This window comes from Colossoma macropomum, unplaced genomic scaffold (assembly GCF_904425465.1).
Source record: "Colossoma macropomum unplaced genomic scaffold, Colossoma_macropomum, whole genome shotgun sequence".
NCBI classification, from domain to species: Eukaryota; Metazoa; Chordata; class Actinopteri; order Characiformes; family Serrasalmidae; genus Colossoma; species Colossoma macropomum.
In genome coordinates this window covers 15,006,395-15,029,778 of record NW_023494798.1, presented here as the reverse complement: position 1 = coordinate 15,029,778, position 23,384 = coordinate 15,006,395, and the positions used below count along the sequence as shown (strand labels likewise).

Below are 23,384 nucleotides of genomic sequence, written 5' to 3'. Positions count from 1 at the left end.
ACACACACACACACACATGCAAACATACAATGAAAATTCCGTTTCCGATGATTAGAATTACGCACAAAGAGCAAAGCAGCAAACACAGAGGCCTCCTTGTGTACGTTCTTGCATTATGTGTGCCAATGCACGTACACAAACACCTACCATTAATTAGCGCCGTTATCTACATAGCCCCACTAAATCTAATTACAACCGGTTTGTCATTACCAGGAATAAAGGTGAGGAAACATTAATGAGAACTCATTGTAGAATACCATTTAGTCAACTGGAGGAAAGATTCACTTCTGTCTGAGGTCAATGTTTAGATCTACTGAGCTATTTTTCACCCATCACAATGTAGCAGTGTGTCTGCAATAAAGCTAGAATTCTTTTAAAAAGGGAGCTTCTTTTAAGATTAAATAGGCCTACAACGGAGCGTCAAAATCTAAGACTTAGATTTTCATTTAATTCAAGAATTCAATTTTTTATTTTTTATTTTTTCCCTTGAGGTCTGCTTTTTTCATTTCTTTGGTTATATGTACCAAAAACAGTCATAATTAATTCTTACATGACCATTTTCCAACCTCTCTTTATCCCTTAGAATTAAACAGGCTGTTTTTGTTGCTGCACCTGTGAGACTGATACAAGTAAATGAAGCTCTGACTGCCTGTATTGAGCCTCATTCAAAAAGCAGTTTGAATTGAAACACTCCTTATAACAACAGTGTAAATGCACAGGGCCAAACTGCAACAGGCTTTACAGACAGATATATGTAAATGCATTATTTTTGTGAAATCTAGAAAATCAAACATCTTTCTGCAGCTTAGTTTCCAAATGTAGACCAAATGGACAGGAGAGTGAACGGTGCGATTTGAAACAATGTTCACATACCACATCATGCTCTTTTACTTAAAAACACTGAGGAAAATTTAGTTTTCCAAGATGTGGGCCCGTATTGAGCAACAGTGTTTAAAAATGCATGCAACGGTTTCTACGAGGGACATCAGACAAGTGATTTGTTATCTATGTTCATGTTGAGTATCGACTCCCAAAAACTTCTCCACTACAGATTTGAGGTAACACTCTATTTGGAGTGTTCCATTATAGATGATTAATAAACTCTTAACAGATTATCAGCAACACATCAACAATATCAGTGAAGTAGCAGCAGTAAAGCATCTGAATACATTGAAGTAAATATCTTGTAGGTGTTTTGTTGATACATTACTTACATTAAATAGATGTATTGCTAAAACGTTAACCTAACCTTACTCAACCTTTCCCAAAACCTAACCCAAATCCTAACCCTATCAGCAACCCAAAACCTAATTCTAACCCTCAAATGTTTTTGACATGTTACTGAAAGTCCATTGAGTGTTTGTTTTGTCTAAAAAGACCACTCAAAATAAAGTGTCACCAGATTTGATACCCCTTAAAAACACAACACACAGAAAACAGCAAAACTGCAAAAGCAGAAGGGAACGACGCTGAGAGCATGCTGATGCCATCCGTAGCCTCAGATTTTTAAATAACCAAAAAAAAAAATTAATAAATAAATAAAAAAATCACCAACAACAGTGCCAAGCTGGAAATTATAACCAAAAATATTGTAATTTAATGTCTATAATGACTAATTGTTCTGGAAGACATTGGACTTGGCACATACAGTATAAGTTTTAATTTATTGTTAGCTATTTTCAGTTTTTAGCCCAGTGTATCCTGACTTTCTGTTTTAGTTTCAGCCAAGGATGTTCATTTCAGTGCATCACTAGTACTATTTTACTGTAAAAACACTAATGCAGCAAATACTGAGTGGCTGGTGTATTAAAAAACAGAATGACCATTATTAGCTGCCGGTATTAGGATTATGCAAACAAAAAACTGACATTAGTCAACAACATTAGCATTATGGCTGCTCGTTGAGACATTAACTGGTGTTAATAGAACGCTGGGCCTGGCAGGTTTTGAGGCAGTGTCGGGGCCTGTCTTGTCTGGGGTTCTGTGGCACCGTGTGGCAGGGCGAGGTGTGTCTGCGCAGGCGAGCGTGTGTGGATGACTGGAGATAATTTTAATATCAGGCTGGTGTGGATTGCTGATAGTGTTTTAAGGCAGGGCCCAGTGGACTGAGAGCTGGTAGTACCTATCTGTAATTAGTAACCATTCTCTATCGCTGATAAGATAAACTCACCCTGACCTTTTCCATTTGGTCGCCATGGTAACTGCCCCCCCTCCCCCCCAATATTATTTTAGTGATTAAACAGCAAATAACAGGGAGATGTGAGAAACTGATAGGGATGATTAATAATGGGGTTTGGTTGAAGTGAATGTGTGTATGCGGTGGTGTGAGTGAGTGAGTGCGATTGTGCGTGTGTGTGTGTGTGTGTGTGTGTGAGAGGGGAGGAGGGGCCCTCGGTGTCAGAGAGGGACGGCGTGAAAAGGCTTGGCTTGGCTTTTTGCAGTGAATAATGGAAATTTAAGATGAGCTGAAAGGAAATAAAAGCAAAGGACCAGAGCGATAAATGTCTGTTTTTTTTCGCTCTCTCTCTCCCTTTTTCCTGAGAGGCACTTCCAGAGGAAAGACAATATTAATGCCTCCTCCCCTCTCCTCTCCTTCTCCGAGCCCTTTGCCCACCATCACGCCATTCTCATCATTTACCTCTTAAGACTTATCACTGCTCTGATTAATAATAATAAATCTCACTATTCCATTCATAAGAACATTTTTTCATGCTAAGCCCATAAGTTATATGGAATATTATATAAGAATATGGAAGTAGTAGGCTGAGGGAGTCCTAGCTACAGCACATGAATGAAACCCACACCGCATTATGCAAAAGTTTAAACACCCCCAGTGAAATGATGTTTTGTTGATTTTCTAAGTAAAAAATAACACATCCTTTATGTAAAGTAATTTTTCTGCAAATTTTATTGCACAATGTTTGTTTATTCGCTGAGTTTAACAGAAAACAGAATTAAACATAAAATGTGTCATAGCTTTTGCACACATTCTACTTCTTTCCCCAATATGTTAACTAAGTAGACAAACAGTAAATCTGCATTAAGGTTTAACTTAAGTCTTAACTTTTTTCCACTTAGAAAATCAACAAAATGTCATTTGAGTGGTGTACCCAAACTTTTGCACACAAAATTACATACTGCAAAATATTTGGTATTAGCTATTAATACAATTCTGTTTACAGTTTCACAGATAGGCACTGATCATGAGGTCACAAAAGCAAGTCAATTGTTTAAAGTCATTCTGAAGCCACTACTGAAGTCATGTTTGTTCTTATTACTTCTAAAAAATTCACATACACACAGCAGGCCAACCCCCTGCAACACTCTTCGATATGTGCCTTAAAATACACTTTGTAAACTATTTACCAACTATCTGCACCTTTGCTTCCAGGGAGGCCTCTCTTGGGAACCTCTCAGAGGGCATTTGCATAAAAAGGAAAGAGCAGGAAGGTATGCAAACGGCACCCAGTTGACTGAAAGGTCAGTGTGGGCATAGCCAGCACCAGGCTAAACGGCAGCAGAGGGCCTTGCATACTGCTATCTGTCTGATTCCTGTGCTGATAACAAGAGAGGGACACTTTCCCCAAACCCCAGCCATAACAGCCCTCATACTTCACTGTTTCACCTGTTAACATGGTGAGTCTACACTCATCACTAATTCTATAAATCTAGAGGCCTGTTTTCACCACATTCGCCATGGAAAAAGACAGATTTATGGCAATTTATACAACGAGTCTTGGTTTGAAAAACTCAAGAATTGCTGTTAATGCCAATTAGATTATCAAGAGCATATCAAAAAGCACAAGGAATGCATTCCTTCACCCAAATGGTTTCCATCAGGCTGCTTATCTCCAGAACTGGGAGCAGAGAGAGCTCTGACAGTTCTCTGCTGACTGTAGCCATTGGCCAAGCGGAGCTGTGGAATGTGGCTGCCATGAAGCATTCGGACAATCTGATGAAGGTTAGCTGTCCCAAGATATTTCTGAGATAGGCCTTTCCACCATATCTGTGGAAAGAAATTCCTCGCCTTCTCTGAGAAGATAATGGATCCCATGCATCTGCAAGTCATTTGAAATTTGACAGCAGTGGACACACACACACGCACACACACAGACGCATTCCCCAATAAAGATATTTCAGTCCCACACAGGCACTCCAAAACACCTTAACCAAGTACCTTTTTTTGCCCACTCTCAAACAAAAAACTCTGTAGCCTGAAATCATGCCACACTGCTGGGATAAGCAGTCTTTCACAGGGCCACAGGATACTCAAACACTGTAAGTTTGCACTATTGCCTGAGTAAGCGAATTAGCCACAGCGTTGGCTGAGGAGGCAATAAGGCGACAGAAAAAAAAGGGGATAATCTTTTATCTCTCACCCCCAAATGATTTTTTATAGGCCGTATCACTTCCCTGACAGTTGATGTTCCACTTTTTTCCCCTCTTTCATTATTTATTTATCTATTTTTGCTTTGTGTGAATTCAGCTAAAATACTTCTAAAGCGCTTAATGGCGCTATCGAGAGCCGGGATCTGCTGCCATACGCCGCCTGCCGCTTTCATTTGAGATATTCGCGGGGCTGGCCCCAAAGAACTGCTGCATTATCAAACGTCTAACGAGACTGACACGGCCAATTATTGACAAATTATTCCTTCAGAGCAGGCCGGCTCCCTTGATGAGCGCGCTGTTCCCTGATGAGCGCGTGGTCCCCCCCTCCGTCCCCTCGGCCCGGGGACTGCTGCCTATCAGATCCTATTAAACGCTCCACACTTCTGCGAACAAAGCGGCCTGCGCCTTGCGTCACATTAGCTGCCGTTATATGCCCATGAACTCTGTCATCGTCACAATGGCACTCCTTCTTTTAAGCTCTTTAACACAGGTTAAAGAGCTTAAAAGGTCCTACCACACTCTTCTCTCTCACTGCCTTTGTCTATGATGCGAGAGGTAGGTAAACGTGTTTGCAGGAGTATTAGAAAAGAAATGGTTAGAGCACAGAGAAGTGACATCACTTTGAAGGGGTCTAAGTGAAAGTACCTCAAGCTTTGCTGTTTTTTCATTACATCATTACAAACATGGTGAAAAAAATGGCTATTCGTCTGAAATTTGAACTCTCAATGCTTAATATCTATCAAGGAAATGATCCTTTATCACTATTTGCACTGTGCACTTTTCAGAACGGCTTCCTTATCAAATGCATCGTCATCAGGGGACTTTGAGGCATGACACAAGGCCCTGATAGATGGGAGCAACTGATGGGACAAAGAGGAATGCACTACGAGAGATGAAGGTGTGTGATACCACATGGCCAAGTTAAACGCAAGAGGATTTGCATAACTTAAACGGTTCCTAAACCGCAGATACAGAAAGAGTGCTGACGAGGGGGGAGCTGTGAGGATATCTGTTAGAAAAGAAAAGAAAAGAAAAGAGAAAGAAAACAGGGTCCTGACCCCCGAGTCTGGTGGCCGGTGATGGGGCAGCAGGCTCTTTTCTCTTTCTCTGTTCTGTTCTGTGTGGGGGCCCCCCTCGGCCCGCCCTGCCAGGTCCACATCCTCTCTAACGAGGGTGTAGTTTCTTAACATTCATCATCGCTGAACTCTGAAACTTTATCAGCTGTGGAGCACGGCGCCATGGCCCCGGCCCGGCTCGCTCCGGCACTCAGATAGGGCCGATAACACACTGATAGATTACAGCAGATTGTTTTACTTCAGGGGACACTGCTGCCTCTAATACTAATACTCAGACAAGGCTCACCACAGATAGAGGGGAGGGGACAGGGGGCAGAGAGTACAAAGAGGAAAGGGCAAAAGAAGCCAAGAATGTGTGTATGTGGGTCTCTGTGTGTAAAAGATATTCAGAGGAGATTCTTATCATAATAGGCACTGGTAGTCTGACTGGTTTAATACGACAGTTTCCCCCAGCAATTTTATATTTATTTCTTTAGACCAACATCTGATTTAATAATGTACACTATCACGGGACCTCAAACGAGTGCATATTGCTTTTGGGGTTGAGCTAATAAATCTCACCACAAAAAACCCTCCTGAATTAAGAATGGGCATATTTTGGATATTTAATCACAATCAAAATAAAGAAACAGAATGCAAGTTAAGCATATTATAAATTCAAATGAGATCAAACATACAGGATCCTACAGTGTAATCGGTGCTGTACATGCACAGTCCAGATGATGATGATGATGATGATTATTATTATTATTATTGTTATTATTATGTGCTGCCAAATCGTTATGGACTCCAGGCGACCATATGGATAGCGTTTCTCCAGAATATTCTGTCTTCTGTTTGGGTCTTCAGGCTTCTGAATGGCTGGTTCATGACTCATCTGATTGTATCCTACCATCTTGTTGCTGGTCGCCCTCTTACTTTTTTACCTTCAACTCTTTCAAACATAATGGTCTTTTCCAATGAATTGGTTCTTCTCAGAATATGTCCAAAATAAGATTTTAGTTTGGTTATATGAGCTAGGAGTGAGAGGCGAGGCTCGATTTGAGAATCCATTCATTTGTTATCTTTACCATCCAAGGTACCCTCAAAAGTCTTCGCCAAGACCCAGACACTTAAATTCAGTATTGGTATCGGTAATGGATAATACAAATACCACAATGCATGGGCACTACTGAATGATGCTTGCGCACACTCCAGTAGATAGAGCTAACTGAAGCAAGCAATAGGTTCAATATTTTGATAGTATTTTAATGTAATGTTTCTTTTTGTCTATCCCAACTTATCAGATGTCAGAAAATACATATAATGTGACATACTGTGTATCACGGAAACCTCTTGTAGTATTGTGATGTTACATTTTTGCCATATACAGGTCATGTGAGGACATCTGCTATGTAAATGCTATAGATTCAAGCTTAGTCTGTTTTATTTGTGACACAGAACACTGTTTTACCAAAATAAAATATTTAATAAATGAAATGGTATAAATATTAGGATTTACAGGCACCTATCAAGTAGCTGTGATAGACAGAGCAAGGATTAGTATCGGTACTTAGTATCGGCAGATACTTGAGGATCAGATATCAGTATCAGAAGTTAAAAAGTGTTATTGGTGCATCCCTACTAATGGCAAACTATCCCTGTTTTAAAGGGATAACATGAGAAATGAGAGTAAACAAGGGTTATCTGAACATATCCATGACCAAATCTTCATATTAATGTCTATATGGATGTACACACACACACACAGGCACACCCACTGAGGACCTGAGGCACAAAGAGAAGAGGAAACCTGAGGCTGGAGCAGTGCGCAGGGACGGAGTGGCAGCTGACCTGCGGCTGAAAACAGGGTCAAGTGTGAACACAAAGACCACTGGCTGGCCCAACTACACACAGATGGCCCAGAAAAGAGGCTGGATTAAAAGGGGAAACAAGCTCTGGTTGCCAAACACTAATTTTAAAATAAATTAAAAACTACAAACATAATCTTACTTTAGAATACATGACAGTAGAGAAGGGAAAGAAGCAACCGCTCATGGTAAAAGACTCCACTGTTTATGTACAGTAAGTGTGGCCGATATGGAAAAGCATATCAAGAGGAAAAAAATTAAAAGAACACTAAAATATGGTGCGTATGTGTGCTGCTGCAACTCACCCTGTAAAAAAAAAAAAAAACGAAATAATTTAAAAGCTAGAGGTACTGGGTCGTACTTCACTGGGTGTTTTTGGACCATGTCATATGTCTTTACACATTAACATCACACGGACATGCTAAAAAGGAAGGTCGATATTTAGGTCTCAAATGCAAACGCAACATTATACTGGTGAAGATATGATGGCAATAGTAGATAACCCACTTATCGTTCACCAAGTTTTGAGTTCTCTTTGAATACACTTTCAATGCAGTTGCAATCATCCCCACCACTCGTGCGTGCTCTGAAGCACAAACAATGTTACAAAATGTTTTTCTGTATATTGCATGCAATTGCACATTTCCCCAAAATTCACACAATGTAGCTTTAAATAAAATCAACAAAAAATAACTGGAAGAAGAAATCAAAGACTGGTAAAACAAATTAATAAAAGAAGATAATAGCATAAATCACAAATCATTTTTTTTCTGCTATGTAGTTTATGCAGTAACTACAGTGTTGTTTACAAGTTGTCCATAATTAGTCTAAATTTGTCATTATAATAATACATGCAGCTGTTCAGTGTTCTATGAGTACTGATACTCATAATCTACTAAGAAAACATACTGAGGCATCATTTATCACAATAACACACTGTCATAAAGCCAACCCCTACTGCACAATATCAAGCTACAAGTATTCCATCCTAACTGAGGTAGATAACACTAATAAATGTTAGCTCTAAAAACTAAAACCCGAATATTATCAAACTGTTGTACTAAAACTGTAATAGTGATGCAAACAAGGGTTAGGTTATGTCTGCTCCTTCTCTCTCTCTCTCTCACACACAAAAGCTATGGGGCGCTCCACTGCATCCCAACAACCAGAAGAACTGCTGTTGTCGAAAGGCTACTGAGGCCTATCGTCCATGGCAACACATGCCTGTCCACTGTGTTTGGGGCTCTTTATTTGTGTCAGATTGAGGTTGGGCTTATCTGAGTCCAGCAGCTCTGGACCAGTGTGTGTCTGTGTGTGTCACAAAGGCAGGGGCTGGGTGGGAGAAAAGCACATGTGATGTTAGAGATGGCAGAGGAGAAAGGGTTAACTCCAGTCCAATCACTCACCATCTGACAGAGATAGAGAAGAAAACGCTGCACAAACTGATCTCACCCCCAGCCACTAAAAATAATCACGAGTGAACAATCGCTATGGCAAAAAAAAACAAAAAAACAAACAGCTTCATATATTCTTCTTAATTTTCGCGTCAACATTTTATCAGCAGGCCCCATGAATAATCCGTGCGGTAATTTCTTTCTTTCTCCCTTTTTGTTCCTGGCATTTTGGTGGAGCAAGATAAGGAATAAAAAACAACAGAAGGGCTAGGAGAGTGAAAAAGAGAGATAGATAACATTGATATCAACTCCTACACAACACAGTCATTCCCTTATCTAGGCTTTTTATCGCGCTTTCGTTTTTTTTTTTTCGCCTCCACTCCCCATGCTTTTGTGGCCTAACTGAAAAAAAGAGCTCTGCTGCCCTTAAAAATGAAGTGAAGCTTTTGGTATCAAATTAACCTTATGCACAGCTTTTGTTTTTTTTTACAGGGCCGCTAATGTGAATAATTCAGCACATGGAGAGGGCTTTAGGTAAATATGGTTAGAGAGATGGCTGGGCAGAAAAAGGAGAGTAAAGATTTGGCGGAAAGAGCAGCCACACCAATACACACACACACACACATATACACACACATATACACACACATACTGGCACTTTCCCACTGAAGTAAATGTTTCAAATAAGAAAGAATTAAAATAAAAAAAAGAAAAGAATTCACGCACAAACTTATCTTTTCTGTCTCACACTCATATGGCCCCAGAGAGAGAAAAAAAGTGCTCTCTAATCTATCAAGGTCAGTTACACTGCCCTGAACAAATAGCGCGTTGTTCCAGCGAGCAGCTCTCTATGTAAGCAGAGAAGTGACACACAGTCAGACAGACAGGCCGATAGACAGACAGATAGTCAGTCAGGCCATAAAACTGACAGAGAGAGACAGAATTTCTGTCTGCTAACAGTAACACACTTCCTGTGCTAAAGCTCACTGAGGAGAAACTGAAAGGCGGCTCCCAGAGCTACTGGGCCGGGCCGCTGTTTTGCTGGCTCTGCTTGCCGGTTCGCTGCAGGGTCATGAGCGGGCAGACGATGGGTAGCACAACTGGACTGACTTCACTCATAAAAATGGATGATATACGTAGAGCTACTAAAGGCAGTCCCAGATAGCGCCAGTGACATCAGCAAAAGTGATCCAGGAAGGTGAAGCACAGAGGGAAAATCTCCACTGGAAGGAAGTTTATGACTGGATGGGAGGAAAAGATAAAAAGAGAGAGAGAGAGGGAGAGAGAGAGAGAGAGAGAAGACATCACAGTTTACTGTAAATGCAGGAGCTTCATCAGTGCTATCGCTGTGGTATCTTAGTGGAGCGATCAGAGCTTAAAAAAAAACAAAAAAAAGCACCCTGGAAAAGCATGTAACTGTAGATCGGAGGTCATCAGCACTCCGATAGAGCTAACCACGCACTACACTACTTCCTTCGGTCGCCGTGGGAACCAAGAGGTCAAGTCGACTGCTTCCATGTTGTCATCTCTTGTCCCTATATCCCTACAGCTGAAATCGGATTCGATCAATCAGGATGAACACTGAGCCTGGCTTTCAGTGAGGTTTGTCGGGTGTAGGAAGGGGGAGGGGGAGGGGGTGTTTATGTGCCGTATGTTTATACAGATGATAGAGATAGTGCTTTGTCGCATATTAGTCGACACGATTCCCAACGTAATAGTCCCTGAGAGGCTCTTGAATTGAGTAGTTCGCCCCAACTCACCCCGTGCGCTCACCCGCCCTCAGAAACTTTCTTATTAATGGGCCCAGCTCCCAAATTCTCGCACATTCCCTCGTTCGCCCCATCCAAACCCATTCCTGCTATCCCTCTCAAATAAACTTACAAAGAAAGAGAAATTAACAGAGGAGAGGTTTTTCTCCCTGTCGTCCCCCCCTCCTACCTCCCTTTCTAGATAGTGGAAGAGGGAGTAAGAGAGAGGGAGAGCGAGAGAGAGAGAGTTGGGGGGAGAGAGAAAAAGATAGAGACAGAGGGAGGGAGAGAAAGAGAGAGAGAGAAAAAAACATAATTTATCTGTGTATTATCAAGAAAGGCAGACACTTTAATCAGTCAGCTATGAAGTCAGTATTTCCATTCTTATCTGTCGCAGGAGTGGAAATGGAGAGCAGATAGCGCGCTGGGAGCCCATCGGTGGGCAGGAATGATAATGGGGGAGAGAGGGCTGGCTATTGGACCGCTGTGTCAGCTCTATCTGCACCCATTATCAAGGGCCTTATCGGCGCTGCCATCAGCCAAGCTGTAATGGGGCCAGTTCAACTTTCCACATTATCATACCGCCAAGACCTGGTTCAGTGAGGCTAGAGGTCTGACTGGAGACAGAGGGAGAGAGGGTGGAGGGGCGAGAGAGAGAGAGAGAGAGAGAGAGAGATGGGGGGGTCGGCAGAGAGGGGTTGCGGGGAGAAAGAGAGTGAGATAGTAAGAGATAGAAAGAGGAGAGACTGCTGGAGCAACGGAAAGAGGGCCAGAGATAGAAGAAGAGAGAAGGGAAACAGAGTAGGACATTGAGGGAGAGGGGAAGAGAGGAAGAGGGGAAGGGCACCAAGCATGAAAGCAAAAAAAGGAGTACCCATGATCCTCTCTTTCTTAGAGCCAGAGGGCAGGACATGCAAACAGCCAGGCCAAAAAGGCCAAAGTCTTCACCAATTAAAGTGCTGCCATCAATATTCCACCAAACACCAGACAGCGAGGCTGATAATCTAATCATTAACAACAATCTTAATGAAACTGAATTGCATTGTTTTTCTTTGTCATTTCATCTCTTGATTGATCAGAACATGAGCAGAGGTCACGACCTTTGATCAACTCAGGATCTTTTTCTTCTTTTGAAAATCTGAAAGAGAGCAGCGTGTACTGCACATTCTGTAGCTGTAGAGAAGATGGAAGATTCTGTTTCAGAAGAACCAAGAAGCAGATGGTGGATTTCAAGCGGTCATATCGAACATGTTCCTTGAATTTTATTTTCTTCTGAGGTCCACTTATTCAGTATGAGTAGATTTACATGCCATAAACAGACCTAATTCAGTTCTCATAACCATTTTTCAACTTCTCATCACAATTATCTCCCTTAGAATTAGGGTCGTTTTTGTTACTGTCCCTTCAAAATTGACACATGCAAAGGATCTCTGTTCTGACTGGCTATATTGTGCCTAAATTAGAAAGCAGAAATACTCCTCATGTATTGGACATGAGTGTATGGACTGGAGAACAAAGGGTATGCTTTGAAAGAGGGATGCACAAATACATAAGCTTTTATCAAATTTAGAAACTTACCTGGATTAGAAATATAGAAAAATGTAACGTTTTTCTTTAGAGTTAGAAATGCAGTTAATTAATAAAATGCAAAAAATGTAGCACAGTACCCCCATGTTGCCTAATGTTCTGCTCTTCTAGAGTACAATAAATACTTCATCAAGCCTGTATTGAAATATAGGTCATATCTAAGCAACTGCCTGATGCAAATCATTTTCTTAAGCAATTATTTGCCAATACTGATACAATTTCAATATCATTGTGCATCACTACCTTCAGGCCTTAATAATGTTTACATACTATTTAAACTCTCATTTCAAAAACCTAAAGGTTTTTTTTATGATATGTGCACTTTAAGTTAAAAACAAAACTATTCATTCACATTTCATTCTTCTGACACATCCACAAACCCTACACAAAAGCAGATTCATGGCCTGATCTAGCTTGTGATCCTCCAGTGGTAAGGCACAATGTACATAGCACCCCATTAGCACTGGGCAACATGTCATTCAAACATGAAGCTTGTGGAATGACAATGTGTGTCATTCAAATGTGCAATTGGCGGCACAGTCTTCATGCTACATTTTTTTTGCAACTAATGCGGCTCCATTAGCATTTACTTTGCTAGCCATGTCTTTGCTGTATGGGCACCAAAACACTTCACCCAAATTAAGCAACACTCTCCAGGAAGTGAATCATGCCAAAAACTAGTCAAACAGACTAATACAACAACATCAAGTCTTTGCTGCAAAACTTACTATATGGGATGTTACAGCGTTGTTATGGTTGGTGTCATTTCACATATTCTTTGGTTTTAAAAAAAAAAGTTACACCTTCCTTATCCTCGACCTCTCAGTCACATGATTGCTAAATCAATTCCAGCTCTTTTTACGGAGACAGTGGGCCTATACCCACCTATTCTGGACACTATCACAGACAGGCTATCAGCAACACATTGCTCATATGGTTTACACAAGGTATCCAAACCCAAAGCTGAGATCACTCCAAACCCACAGCACAGCGTGGAGTGACTCACTGTGCACACATCTAAGCCCAGGATAGGAGAGAGGGGAGGGTAGTGATGGGGAGCCAGCCTCTGGCTCTCTATCTGCCCATTCTGTGGCCGGCCAAGTGGAGTGTGTGAGAGCAGAAAGAGGAGACACTCTGGTCTAGACCACCTCTGTTAAGGGGAGCTCCCCGGAGGCAGTCTAACCTCTCCTCTTTCTCAGGCCTTTGTCCCAGTCGCCCTGCTGTTCTTATCTCTCCTCTCTCTTGCCTCCTCTTCTAAACCAGGCCCAGCGCTCTCTGCCTACCACAGCTCTCCCTCTTAACACCCAGCCAGGCCTGCTTTAGTTAAGTCAGAGAGCGACCACACCAAGAGGAAGAAAGACAAGTGTCAGCATCGCATTTTGCAGGAAGTCCAAATGTTTGGTTGACGCGCCATACCCGTGTGTGACAGTCTCTGGAATGTTCTCTTCCTTTTACACCGTTGTAGAATGTCACTCTCATTCACACTGTTCCATAATGCCCCTCTCGTTCACACTGTCTAGAATGTTCTCCTCCATTCACAACGTTCTAGAATGGCTGTATGTGGGTCCACATTTCACTGGACTACTATGCTCCACCCACACGTGTTGCTAGCTTTGATGAGCTTTAAAAACTTTTGCAAAAATCCCATTCAACATAAGGGCAGTTTCTAGTATACTACTGAGGCTTCTGCTTTGTATTTTTTCTTTCTTTTTAATTCTACTTTTTTATGAAAGTTATTGTCGTTTCATAACTGCCTAGTTCTGATTAGCAACAACAACACATATCAGCTTGGTATAGTTGTAAACTAGAAAATTCAGCGTTATATTGGGACTACAATTTGTCATTGGCCTGAATGCGTTTTTGCCATTGCTCTGCAAGACTTGTCCAAAGAAGAGTGGAGCATGGATAGATCAATTCCTCTTTCTCCTAACTACATAACTTACATGTCTTGTTTCATGGTAGTTAACAAATGATTCATACAGCAGCATTAACTGAAAAATAAGTCTGCGGTGTAAGGGGTTAAACATACACTTTAAAATAAGAACCACACCTCCACCCATGTGACACTGGTCAGGCAGTAAGCACAGGTAAGGTTCTGCACTGCACTTTACGGCTGTACTCTGCAGCTGTAAAAGGTAGGTCAGCGAGGACTGTTTGCCCACGGAAGGCCTTTTTACACCCTGGAACACAGAGCTGAGCACAGTAGGAGAAAATGGCCTCTTATCACCTGTTTGTGTGTGTTGGGAGGAGGGGTGGTGATGGGGGAAAGGAGGTTGGGACTGTCATAACAGTGACGCACACACCATCCATGAGCCAGCAGACTGCACACACACACACACACACACACACACACACACACACCACAAACCACATGGCCTTCAGACTATACCTGTACCCATATGAACATCTATTTGTTATTATTTTGGTGTAATATCATACATCATGTCCTTGGCCTAGAGCACCAGCATTGAATCCTGTTGCTCAATTATAAGCGCAAAATCCCCTTTTAAAGAACATCTTGGTCCTTTTCTAGTAAATAGCTGTACATAAAAAAAATCAAGACATCTATTCAAAACAGCGCCACTCCCAAATCCTCCTGTCCATGTTCCACTGTCACATGAAACTGATCCCCCCACACCCCCAACCATGCCAATTAAGCACATCAAATAGAAGAACATGACATCAAACTAAGCATAGAAATCGGCCAATCTAATCAACCCTGTTAACCATGATCCCATCAAATATGGCTCCTCCACATGGACACATTATCATATCTCCAGTCTCCATAAAGACTAACTCATTAACTCCAACCAACTCCATTATAAACAGCGCATTAAATCAACTCCATTATCCGGCCTTCATCAAAACAGAACCCTCCCACTATGGAAACTTCACCTCTGTTTCTATCAAAAACACCACACCAAATCTCTCCTCTCCATATGATCCCATGTGATAGCAGCATATCGTGATTACTCTCATTGCCTTTCTTTGTTATTTTTTTTCGATGCAGGAACGCTGGGGGCTACAAGCTCCCTGCTAGCACTTACATTTCATGCCAAACCAGCTCTACATCTCCACTCGTATCTGACAGTGTGCTGAAACTTTCTGTCTCTATTTTCAGAATACTAATGGAGTGTCTAGTATAACATCCAAGGGCAAGGATTGGTAAAACCTGAAGTTCAAGGCAAGCTGACACAGTAAACTAGAGAAGAAACCTGAGTGTCGCAGAGAATGACATCACTTACAATGTGTGCTTTGCATGTATATTACTGAGGAGTTATAAAATAAAATGCAGCCCGGCTGATAGCTGTGTGTGCACAGTGGGGAATAAAACTGGGACAAGTATGTCATCATTTTTATGAGTATCGTCAGCCTATTATCAGACAGAAATGATACCATAACGATGGAAATGAATTTGAGTTTTAAGAACTAAACCCAAGTACTACAGCGCATTTGCAACAGTAAGAAAGGTTTGTACAAATGGAGTATAGTCCATGTCTATTTTGGGACTGTAATTTTAAGAAGAAATTACTTTGAGGCAGTACAACTGGAAATGAAATGTATACGTCTAGACACTAAGGCTATAAAACACACTAAACACACAAAGCCTGCACTGCCTTTGTTTAAACCCTACCAGAAACAAGTAACCTCAATGTTAGGAGTGCTAAGGGGGCAGGAGAGTTTGTATGTGTGAGGTTGTTCCTCATAATTCACTCTGGTTTGTCCCCTGTGTAAAAAGCAGGAAGAAGTAATAACTCTTCACAACACCACATAGCTTCTCTTCTGTCACCGTGGCAACATCCAGGCACTTCCTAAGCAGTAAATTTTAATTTGTAGGCAGTTTAATGTGACCACTTTGTTACCCTACACTGAGGAAACCACTGAAATGATCAACAACCAGTCAACTCACCCAACCAAAACAGAGCAACCAAATCAGCCCAGTCAATTAACACATCAACAGTAAATTCATTAGCGCCTGCTCACTCCAGGGGAACATTGAGGAAAAGTGACAAAACCTTTTACAAGGGAACCTTTTGCACAATTTAATCACTGAGATGCAAACAAAGTAATTTAGAGTGGTTTGATGTGAAATGGAGCATTGTAGTGATTGTAAACAGGGGTCAAAATGTATACAATACAAACACAGCCATTTTATTTACTATCCAAAATGACCAGTGAACCTACATGTGTCTTCTGAGTTTTTATATGTAATGTTGATAATAGTACAACAGTCATAAACCCAAAGAGATAAGTTTTCTTTGGGGATTATTTTGCCTTCCAACACTCTGCATCCATCTCTTCGATTTGAATAGATCTTAAAAATATGTCAAAATCTTATCTCAAAACTGTTGAAAAACAATGTCTCAGCTATTAGGAAACTTATTTATAATTCTCTTCTGTAACAACTTTATGTGATAAAACTTTTAGAAGCATCAAACACTTTGAATGTCTGGTTCCTATCACCACCAGTGTGAATAATTCTGACTTGGCAAGTTTTTCTACATTGCCGCATTTCACATCAAACCACTCTGAATGACTTTGTTCATATGTGAATAATGTCATTTTGTAGAGATTATGGAAAAAATGATGGAAGTCCCCTTTAAACTGAAGTTAGGATTAAAACTCTAACAGTTTGGGTATCAAACTCGATCCAGAAGGTTGATACTGAGATGACCTTGGTGACTAACCCAATGTATAGATTTTCTGCTGAAAGCAGCAGAGTGAAGGATAAAATATCCAGACAGTGAACTTAGCTACAGTAAATCTGGCGATTATACCCTCTCTCAGTTGGCTCCTGCAGAAATTTTTCACTTATCTCCTACACATACCACAAAACAGGCCCAAAGTAAAATGCAGTAAAAGTATTTAAATCAAAATGATATAACTCCTAATTGCCTCCTTTTGTATAAATATTTATTCTATGCCAACTATCAGGTGGATCTCCTCAGGCCCATCTGCAGCAGTAAAGGAAGCTTGCACCTGCAGCATGTCACTGAGCACTCAACAGAAAGGTATTTAGAAAAGGATGATAGTTATCTATCAAAAAGTCCTTTCTAGGAAAAACACAAGTCATATGCTGAGAATTTATTTTCTTCCTCCCACCTCGCTTCCAGAGTATGAATGCTATGCGGCCGCTTTATAATTATTAGCCTACTGGTTTCCCACAGCTTGCCTGTCTCTTTTTAAATAAAGAAATCAGTAACCATCTTTAATCATATTCTTTTAGGACAATCTTCTGCTAGTGTTTATGCTACGCTACAATGCTTCTTCAATGTCCAAAGACTTAAGAAATGTATCACTCAGTATCTAATAACACGCAGCAAATCAACATTAGAGCCCACACTGCTGACGCCACATTCTCATTTCCTTTTTAATTTCTATACATGGCTAAGAGCTGAGTATTTTTCTTTTACTTTACACTAAAAAAAAAAAAAAGCTCTCCACAGATAATCATCGAGGAACAAAAAAATCCCCTGCATCTCAATGCTATCTTATACAGGATCTACAGTGAGTAATATGTGGAATTAGTTTTAATTAAATTAATCGACTATGATGGTTGTTAGGAGAAAAACACAGAGGGGCGGGGAGAGGGGAGGGGTGCGAGTGAGGGAAAGAGAAGGAAGGGGAGAAATGCATTCACACCTATCATCTAATTATACAACAGCATTAATCACATTAGGGCTGGAACTGATTGCCAGGGTCCAGGGCCCTGCTGCTTCTATGTGTCGCTTTGTTATTGCAGCAGAGTCTTAGCTCCTGCCTGCTCTGGTCTGATAACAACTCTTATCACACTTGGCGATCTCTATCTGCACCGGAGATCAGGCCCCAGGGCTTATCAAAAGTTCACATCGAGCTAAAAGCAGAACAAAGAAGGAAACACACACACATCACACATACACACACAGGCAAAAGCCACCAAGAAGCTATGCAGTGTGTGTGTGTGAGAGAGACGTATGTAAATGTGTATATATGTGAAACTGTGTGAGGGTGTGTGCACATACTGAAATGTGAGTGTGTATTTGTATGTGTAGTGAACACTGACTGTTACTGCTAGACCTTTAGTTGGGGTCATAAATGTCCCAACTCAGTCAAAAACAAGGGAAAAAAAAAATCACTCTTGCGATAACGCTAATTTTTGCCTGCACCCCTTTGGGATTCTAGTAGTATATAAGCAGTAAGCTAACAACAGTTCACATTAAAAGTTTTTTGAGAGTTCTAGATTAAATGCAGACATTCCATTATTTGAAGCTTGTAACAGATATACTAACATATATTTTACCTCCTAGCTTTAGTTTTACTGTGACTTCAGTAAAGAGCATAAACACAAAGCTGCCACCGTTTTCCAATTCTAAGAACTGACTGAAACACATTGGTTAGGCTACCACTCAGTCAGTGATGTATCTAGGACTTCCAGCCATTTTTCCCCTCACTAAGTTTCTCACAAAATGTCTCACAAAAGTGATGTTTTTTTCTCAGAAAATTGAAGGTTTTACTATCAGTTCCTATTTATGTTAATGGTCTTCGTTTGCGTTTGAAGAGCGTTTGCTGGGAATTTGCTTCCAATCAAAACTTCAGTGTATTAATATAATACTCGCACAGTTTAAATACAACAATCATGATAATTGCATTAAAGGGCACATATTATGGAAAACTGATTTTTTTCCCATATTATTTCTGTGATGTCACAAGAACCAACTCATTTAAATCAATCCATCTATTGAGCCTACAGTAGTTTAGCTCTACCCATTCATACTGACGTTCTTAAGAGTGTTTCAGCTCTGAGTGTTTTTGAATGAGGCACAATATAGAGAGGCCAATCAGAACAGAGTTCATTTAATATATTAGTGTTTAAGTCATGGTAACAAAAACAGCCTGTTTATTTCTAAGAAACAAAGAGGTTGGAACATGACCATGTATAAGTGAATTATGACTGCTTTTGGTGCATAACACCACACCAAAGTTATAAGTGGACCTCAAGGGAAAAAATAACATAAGAAAATTTAGGGCATGGGCCTTTCAAATGAAAATGAACTAGAAGCAAGTTATGTATTTTTTATTACACAGAAATCGTTAGGCCCCATTGTATGAATATCTGTGAGGGTGTGCACACATATTCAACTGTATATATGTGTATGTGTGTGTAATCGTTTGTGAGGGTGCTTATACTTGACTGTTTGTGTGCATGTTTTCTTTTATTCAGCATGATGCTTTTGTCAGGATATTAGATTAACCCTCAGGTCAGGTGACCCTTTGAAAAAAAGCTGAACCTGACAGCAGCAAACGCCGGAGAACAGCTTCAGCAGAAAAAAAAACAGGAACTGCAGATATGATCACATGTCCACACTTTTAAAAGAGCAACTTGAACGGTGTCTGCGAGGTGGTCACTCAAATGAGTGCAAATGTCTGACCACCAGGAGCTCGGTCACTGCTCAAGTCAAACACGCTTGGGCTGCTGACGTCAAACAGCGCGACCCCATGCATAATGCACGGTGACCTCAGAGCCGTTTGAATGATGTCAGGCGGCGCAGAGCTATCTCTGCTATCTCTCACCATCTCCACGCTCTTATCTTAGCACCCATCTGCACGGCTGCCTTATCAGCCCTCACAATCTCACTGTGGGAGCTGCTTTTAAAACCCAGAATACATCCATCTATCGTTTCTGTATTCCTGCCTCTCTCCCCTAGCCCTTATCGCCTCTGCCATCCTATTCTGCTCTTATCTGCTCCTCTCTCTCTCTCTCTCCCTCTCTCTCTTTTTTTAACTTATCTGAAGATACACCCAGCCAGTCCCAAACAACAACACAAACATGACAAAGATGAGAATGCAGCAGCCAAATGTAATTATAATGCCAATTCCATCCACGTAATCGCTTCCATCTGTCTCACGCCGGCGCTATCGGCACAGAGATCGCCGCCTCACTTATCTCGTCTCCCATCTCAACCGCCAAAATACAAGGCCTGGGATCCAGCCCCATTGGGCCGCACAGCTAATCTCTTCATCAGGGAGGGATGGGCTAATCTATCGGAGCAATCTCCACCATTGGGAGAATGACGCACAAAAGGCACACACAAATATTTCCTCTGAACACAGACTTCCATGATACCGTATACTTGCAGCTGAAGGCCTGGATGGCAAAATCCCCCCAGGAGAGGTGTCACAAAAATAGAGCACTTGCACATTAATAACGCCTGGGTGCTTTCCTGTATGCATCTGCAAAGGACCGCCATGAACCAAACAGTGCCATGACATCACAGGACTTCTCTTTCTGCTGTGGATTTGAGGAGACATTCTGGTACAGGCCTAAGTAACCATGATATAGGTAGAAGGAACAGCATTGTTTCCCATCCCCTAAAGGTGATCTAATGTATGCTTTAACCAGGCCTTTTCAGTCTGCCATAACTGCCATACTAGCATCTGAACAATGTGTAGGGCCCATCCTATGGGAAAGAACTGCTTCAGCCAATCCATCTCCAACCCTTGTCCAACAAATTCTGTAGGAGAAATATTTGACAGCATAAGTGTAATTAGACATTAATGTGTTTGGCCTAAAGTGTTTGTGTTTAGATAATCTAAAACTTAAGAAACGATTCAATCACAAAATAAACCTATAATACATAACACTTGCATTGCCTGATTGTATCTTATGTAGCTCCTTTCTATGGAAAGATTTCTGTAAAGCTAGTGATTACCTTTCTACAGGCAAGCACAGGCCACAAGTGCTTTTTCTGCTTGACCTGAAATAGGTGTTCAGATAGCACAGCAAACACAGATAATATTAGATAGCTGTCATTGGGTGAGAAAACAGGGAGTTGCTTTAAAAAGCAGTGCTGGGCTGAATAAGACATGAACATCTCAATTAAGAGCAGCACTTGAGGTTATTGGCATGACTGCCCAATGATGCAGCTTTGCAGCCGCTTAAACAAATCGTGCTACCGCCCTTTACGCTCAGTGGTATATGCTAATGTTGCCTTATCAGACCATTTTTCTTTCCTTTTCAAGAGTCGCTTTCTGCCTTTGACTCACATTAATATTTATTTTTGAGCAGCCCTTTCAAACTCAACCTCCAAGATATTGCTACTGCGCTTATCACATCAAAGCATCTCTTCTGGATGAAGAACTGAAACAGCGCCTGGCACCAGAGCAAAACGACTTTTCAGCACTGCTGATTCTTTTGAGGGAGAAAGAGAGAGAGAGGGGGGTGGAGAGAAATAAAGAGATGGAGGGGGGGTCGAGAGAGAGAGAGGGAGAGAGAGGGAGATGGAGAGGAGGTGGAGAGAGAGAAAACAAGAACTAGAGTGAGAGAGTGAGGTCTAGAGACAGACAGGGTGGTGCTGTGGTACTACATTTTATTTTTATAACATAACTGTATCAGCTGCTAGATCAGAGATTTGTTGATAGACCTTCGCATACTTCTAAACAGGAAGAACTTGTCAGCCTCAAGCCAGTCAGCCGTAAGTGCGTATATGAAGAGGTTGTGCTGCAAGCGGCGCCTCTACATTATAGAGTTAAAAGCGGAGATGGGGGGAAAAAAGGATCCAATTGTAATCCGCTATCAGGCAGAGAGATCAGCAGGGCGCTATCTCACGGCCCATCTCTGGAGAGAGAACTGAAAAGCCGGGGGAAAATGCAACGCCAGCCTCGCTGCAGCCACAGACAGAAAACAAATAAAAAAGATCCAATTTTAATCCTTATCTCGCATGAGATCGGATCCCTTGTTTATCTGAACTCACATCAGCTTTCTTTTTTTTTCAGAGAACAGCGACGTTTCCACAACAGAGTTAAACAGGAAACCATGGTTACACTTTCAACCGGCGATGGAAAGGTTGAAAAGAGAGAAATACGATTTACTACACCCACCACCATCGGTAAACTCGTGTAGAAACAAAGTAGGCACGTCACTGAATTTATATTTCGCGTAATTAAAGCTGCCGGGTGTGAAAATTAAAGCTCATTACTCTAGTTTTAGTTATGAAACTAGGCTACAGTGTGTTGTTTTGAAGTTTCTTATGATGATCTTTTTTAATTCGACGATTTAAAACTCTTTCACAGACACGAGCTGCTCCGCAAACCGACTTTCTTAATATATCTGCATGTTTTTTTTTCACATTTCCTTCTACTTTTTTTCTAATGATCAAGCTATGCGCGAGCGTGTTGAACTGAGGAGAGCGCGCGCTCGTATGCGCACGCGGCCACGCTCCCGCCTATCGGAACGACTCAACGGTTTCCAAGAAACGTTCGCGAGTGACGCGTCGACGACCAACTGAAACACCGAATGACAACACGCTACCAACGTTACCAAGTTTCTTGACGTTGCCATGGTACCGGCTGCCACTGAAGCAGCACTGAGAGAGGAACTTAAAACTTTGCTCTTACGTTTGATCTGGCGGGGCTTGCTCTGCTTTCTTCGGGACATGGCCGTCCGCCCCCCTTGGTTCCCGGTCCGGCGGACGCGGAGCGAAATCGGCTCACGGAGAACTAGCAGCACTGGAACACGGCTCGCCCTCCGTCCGGAGAAACCGGCATGACCCGTGCTCTGGCGCTCTTCGCCGGAGAGGAGCTACCTGTAGCCGTGAGCGAGCTTCAGTCAGTCAGGCTACTTCTCGACGGGAGCCCGGAGGAACCGTCTTCTTTCTCCGCTCACTCGCCGCGCGACGCTGCCTCGCTGCCACGACCTGAAGGACTGACAGTTCTCCGGTGCTGCTCGAATGTGTGACTGGCCGGAGAAACACGAACCTACAGCCTTTATTTTTGTTTTTGTTTGTGAACACGAACTCGCCGCTACGCTTCAGAGAAAGCAGTTCTCAATGGGCGCTCGCTCGACAGGCTCGTGAGGCAGTGTAGCTGATCGACGAGGCCACGCCCCCGACACGCCTCCTGCGTAATGATGCCACGGCGCTGCTCAGCAGCTGTAGCTCCCGAAAAACAAATGCTTAAATATTCTTCAACACCGCACAAAATTGGGCACATTCAGCACGGCTGCTTTGCATTACTTTTCTTCACTTTTTTACGCCTCAAACGAGTACTTCTTTAATACTATTACTGCAGGCCTACACCGATCAGCCATAACATTAAAACTTGTTTCTACACTCCTTGTCCATTTGATCAGCTCCACATAACATAAGGGTTCACTTTGTGGTTCTACAGTTCTAGACTGTAGTCCATCTGTTTCTCTGCATACTTCACCTTGTTCATCAATGGTCAGGACCACCAAAGAGCAGGTATTATTTGGGTGGTGGTGGTGGTGTGTTAGTGTGTGTTGCGCTGGTATGAGTGGATCAGACACAAATGAGTGGATAGTCCACTAACCAAAAATGTCCAGACAACAGCGTCCTGATAAAG

General features: G+C 41.8%; 1 protein-coding gene across 2 annotated transcripts in view; it reads right to left on the bottom strand.

Annotated features, from left to right (window-relative positions):
- Nucleotides 1-22,812, bottom strand: part of zfpm1 (zinc finger protein, FOG family member 1) — an 88,653-nt gene extending 65,841 nt beyond the window's left edge. For both annotated transcript variants that reach the window (XM_036585667.1, XM_036585669.1), the window contains exon 1: nt 22,419-22,812. In XM_036585667.1, the coding sequence (XP_036441560.1) occupies nt 22,419-22,458 (40 nt within the window). In that variant the 5' untranslated portion in view covers nt 22,459-22,812. The remainder of the gene's footprint in view (nt 1-22,418) is intronic.
- Between the last annotated feature and the right edge of the window lie 572 nt (nt 22,813-23,384).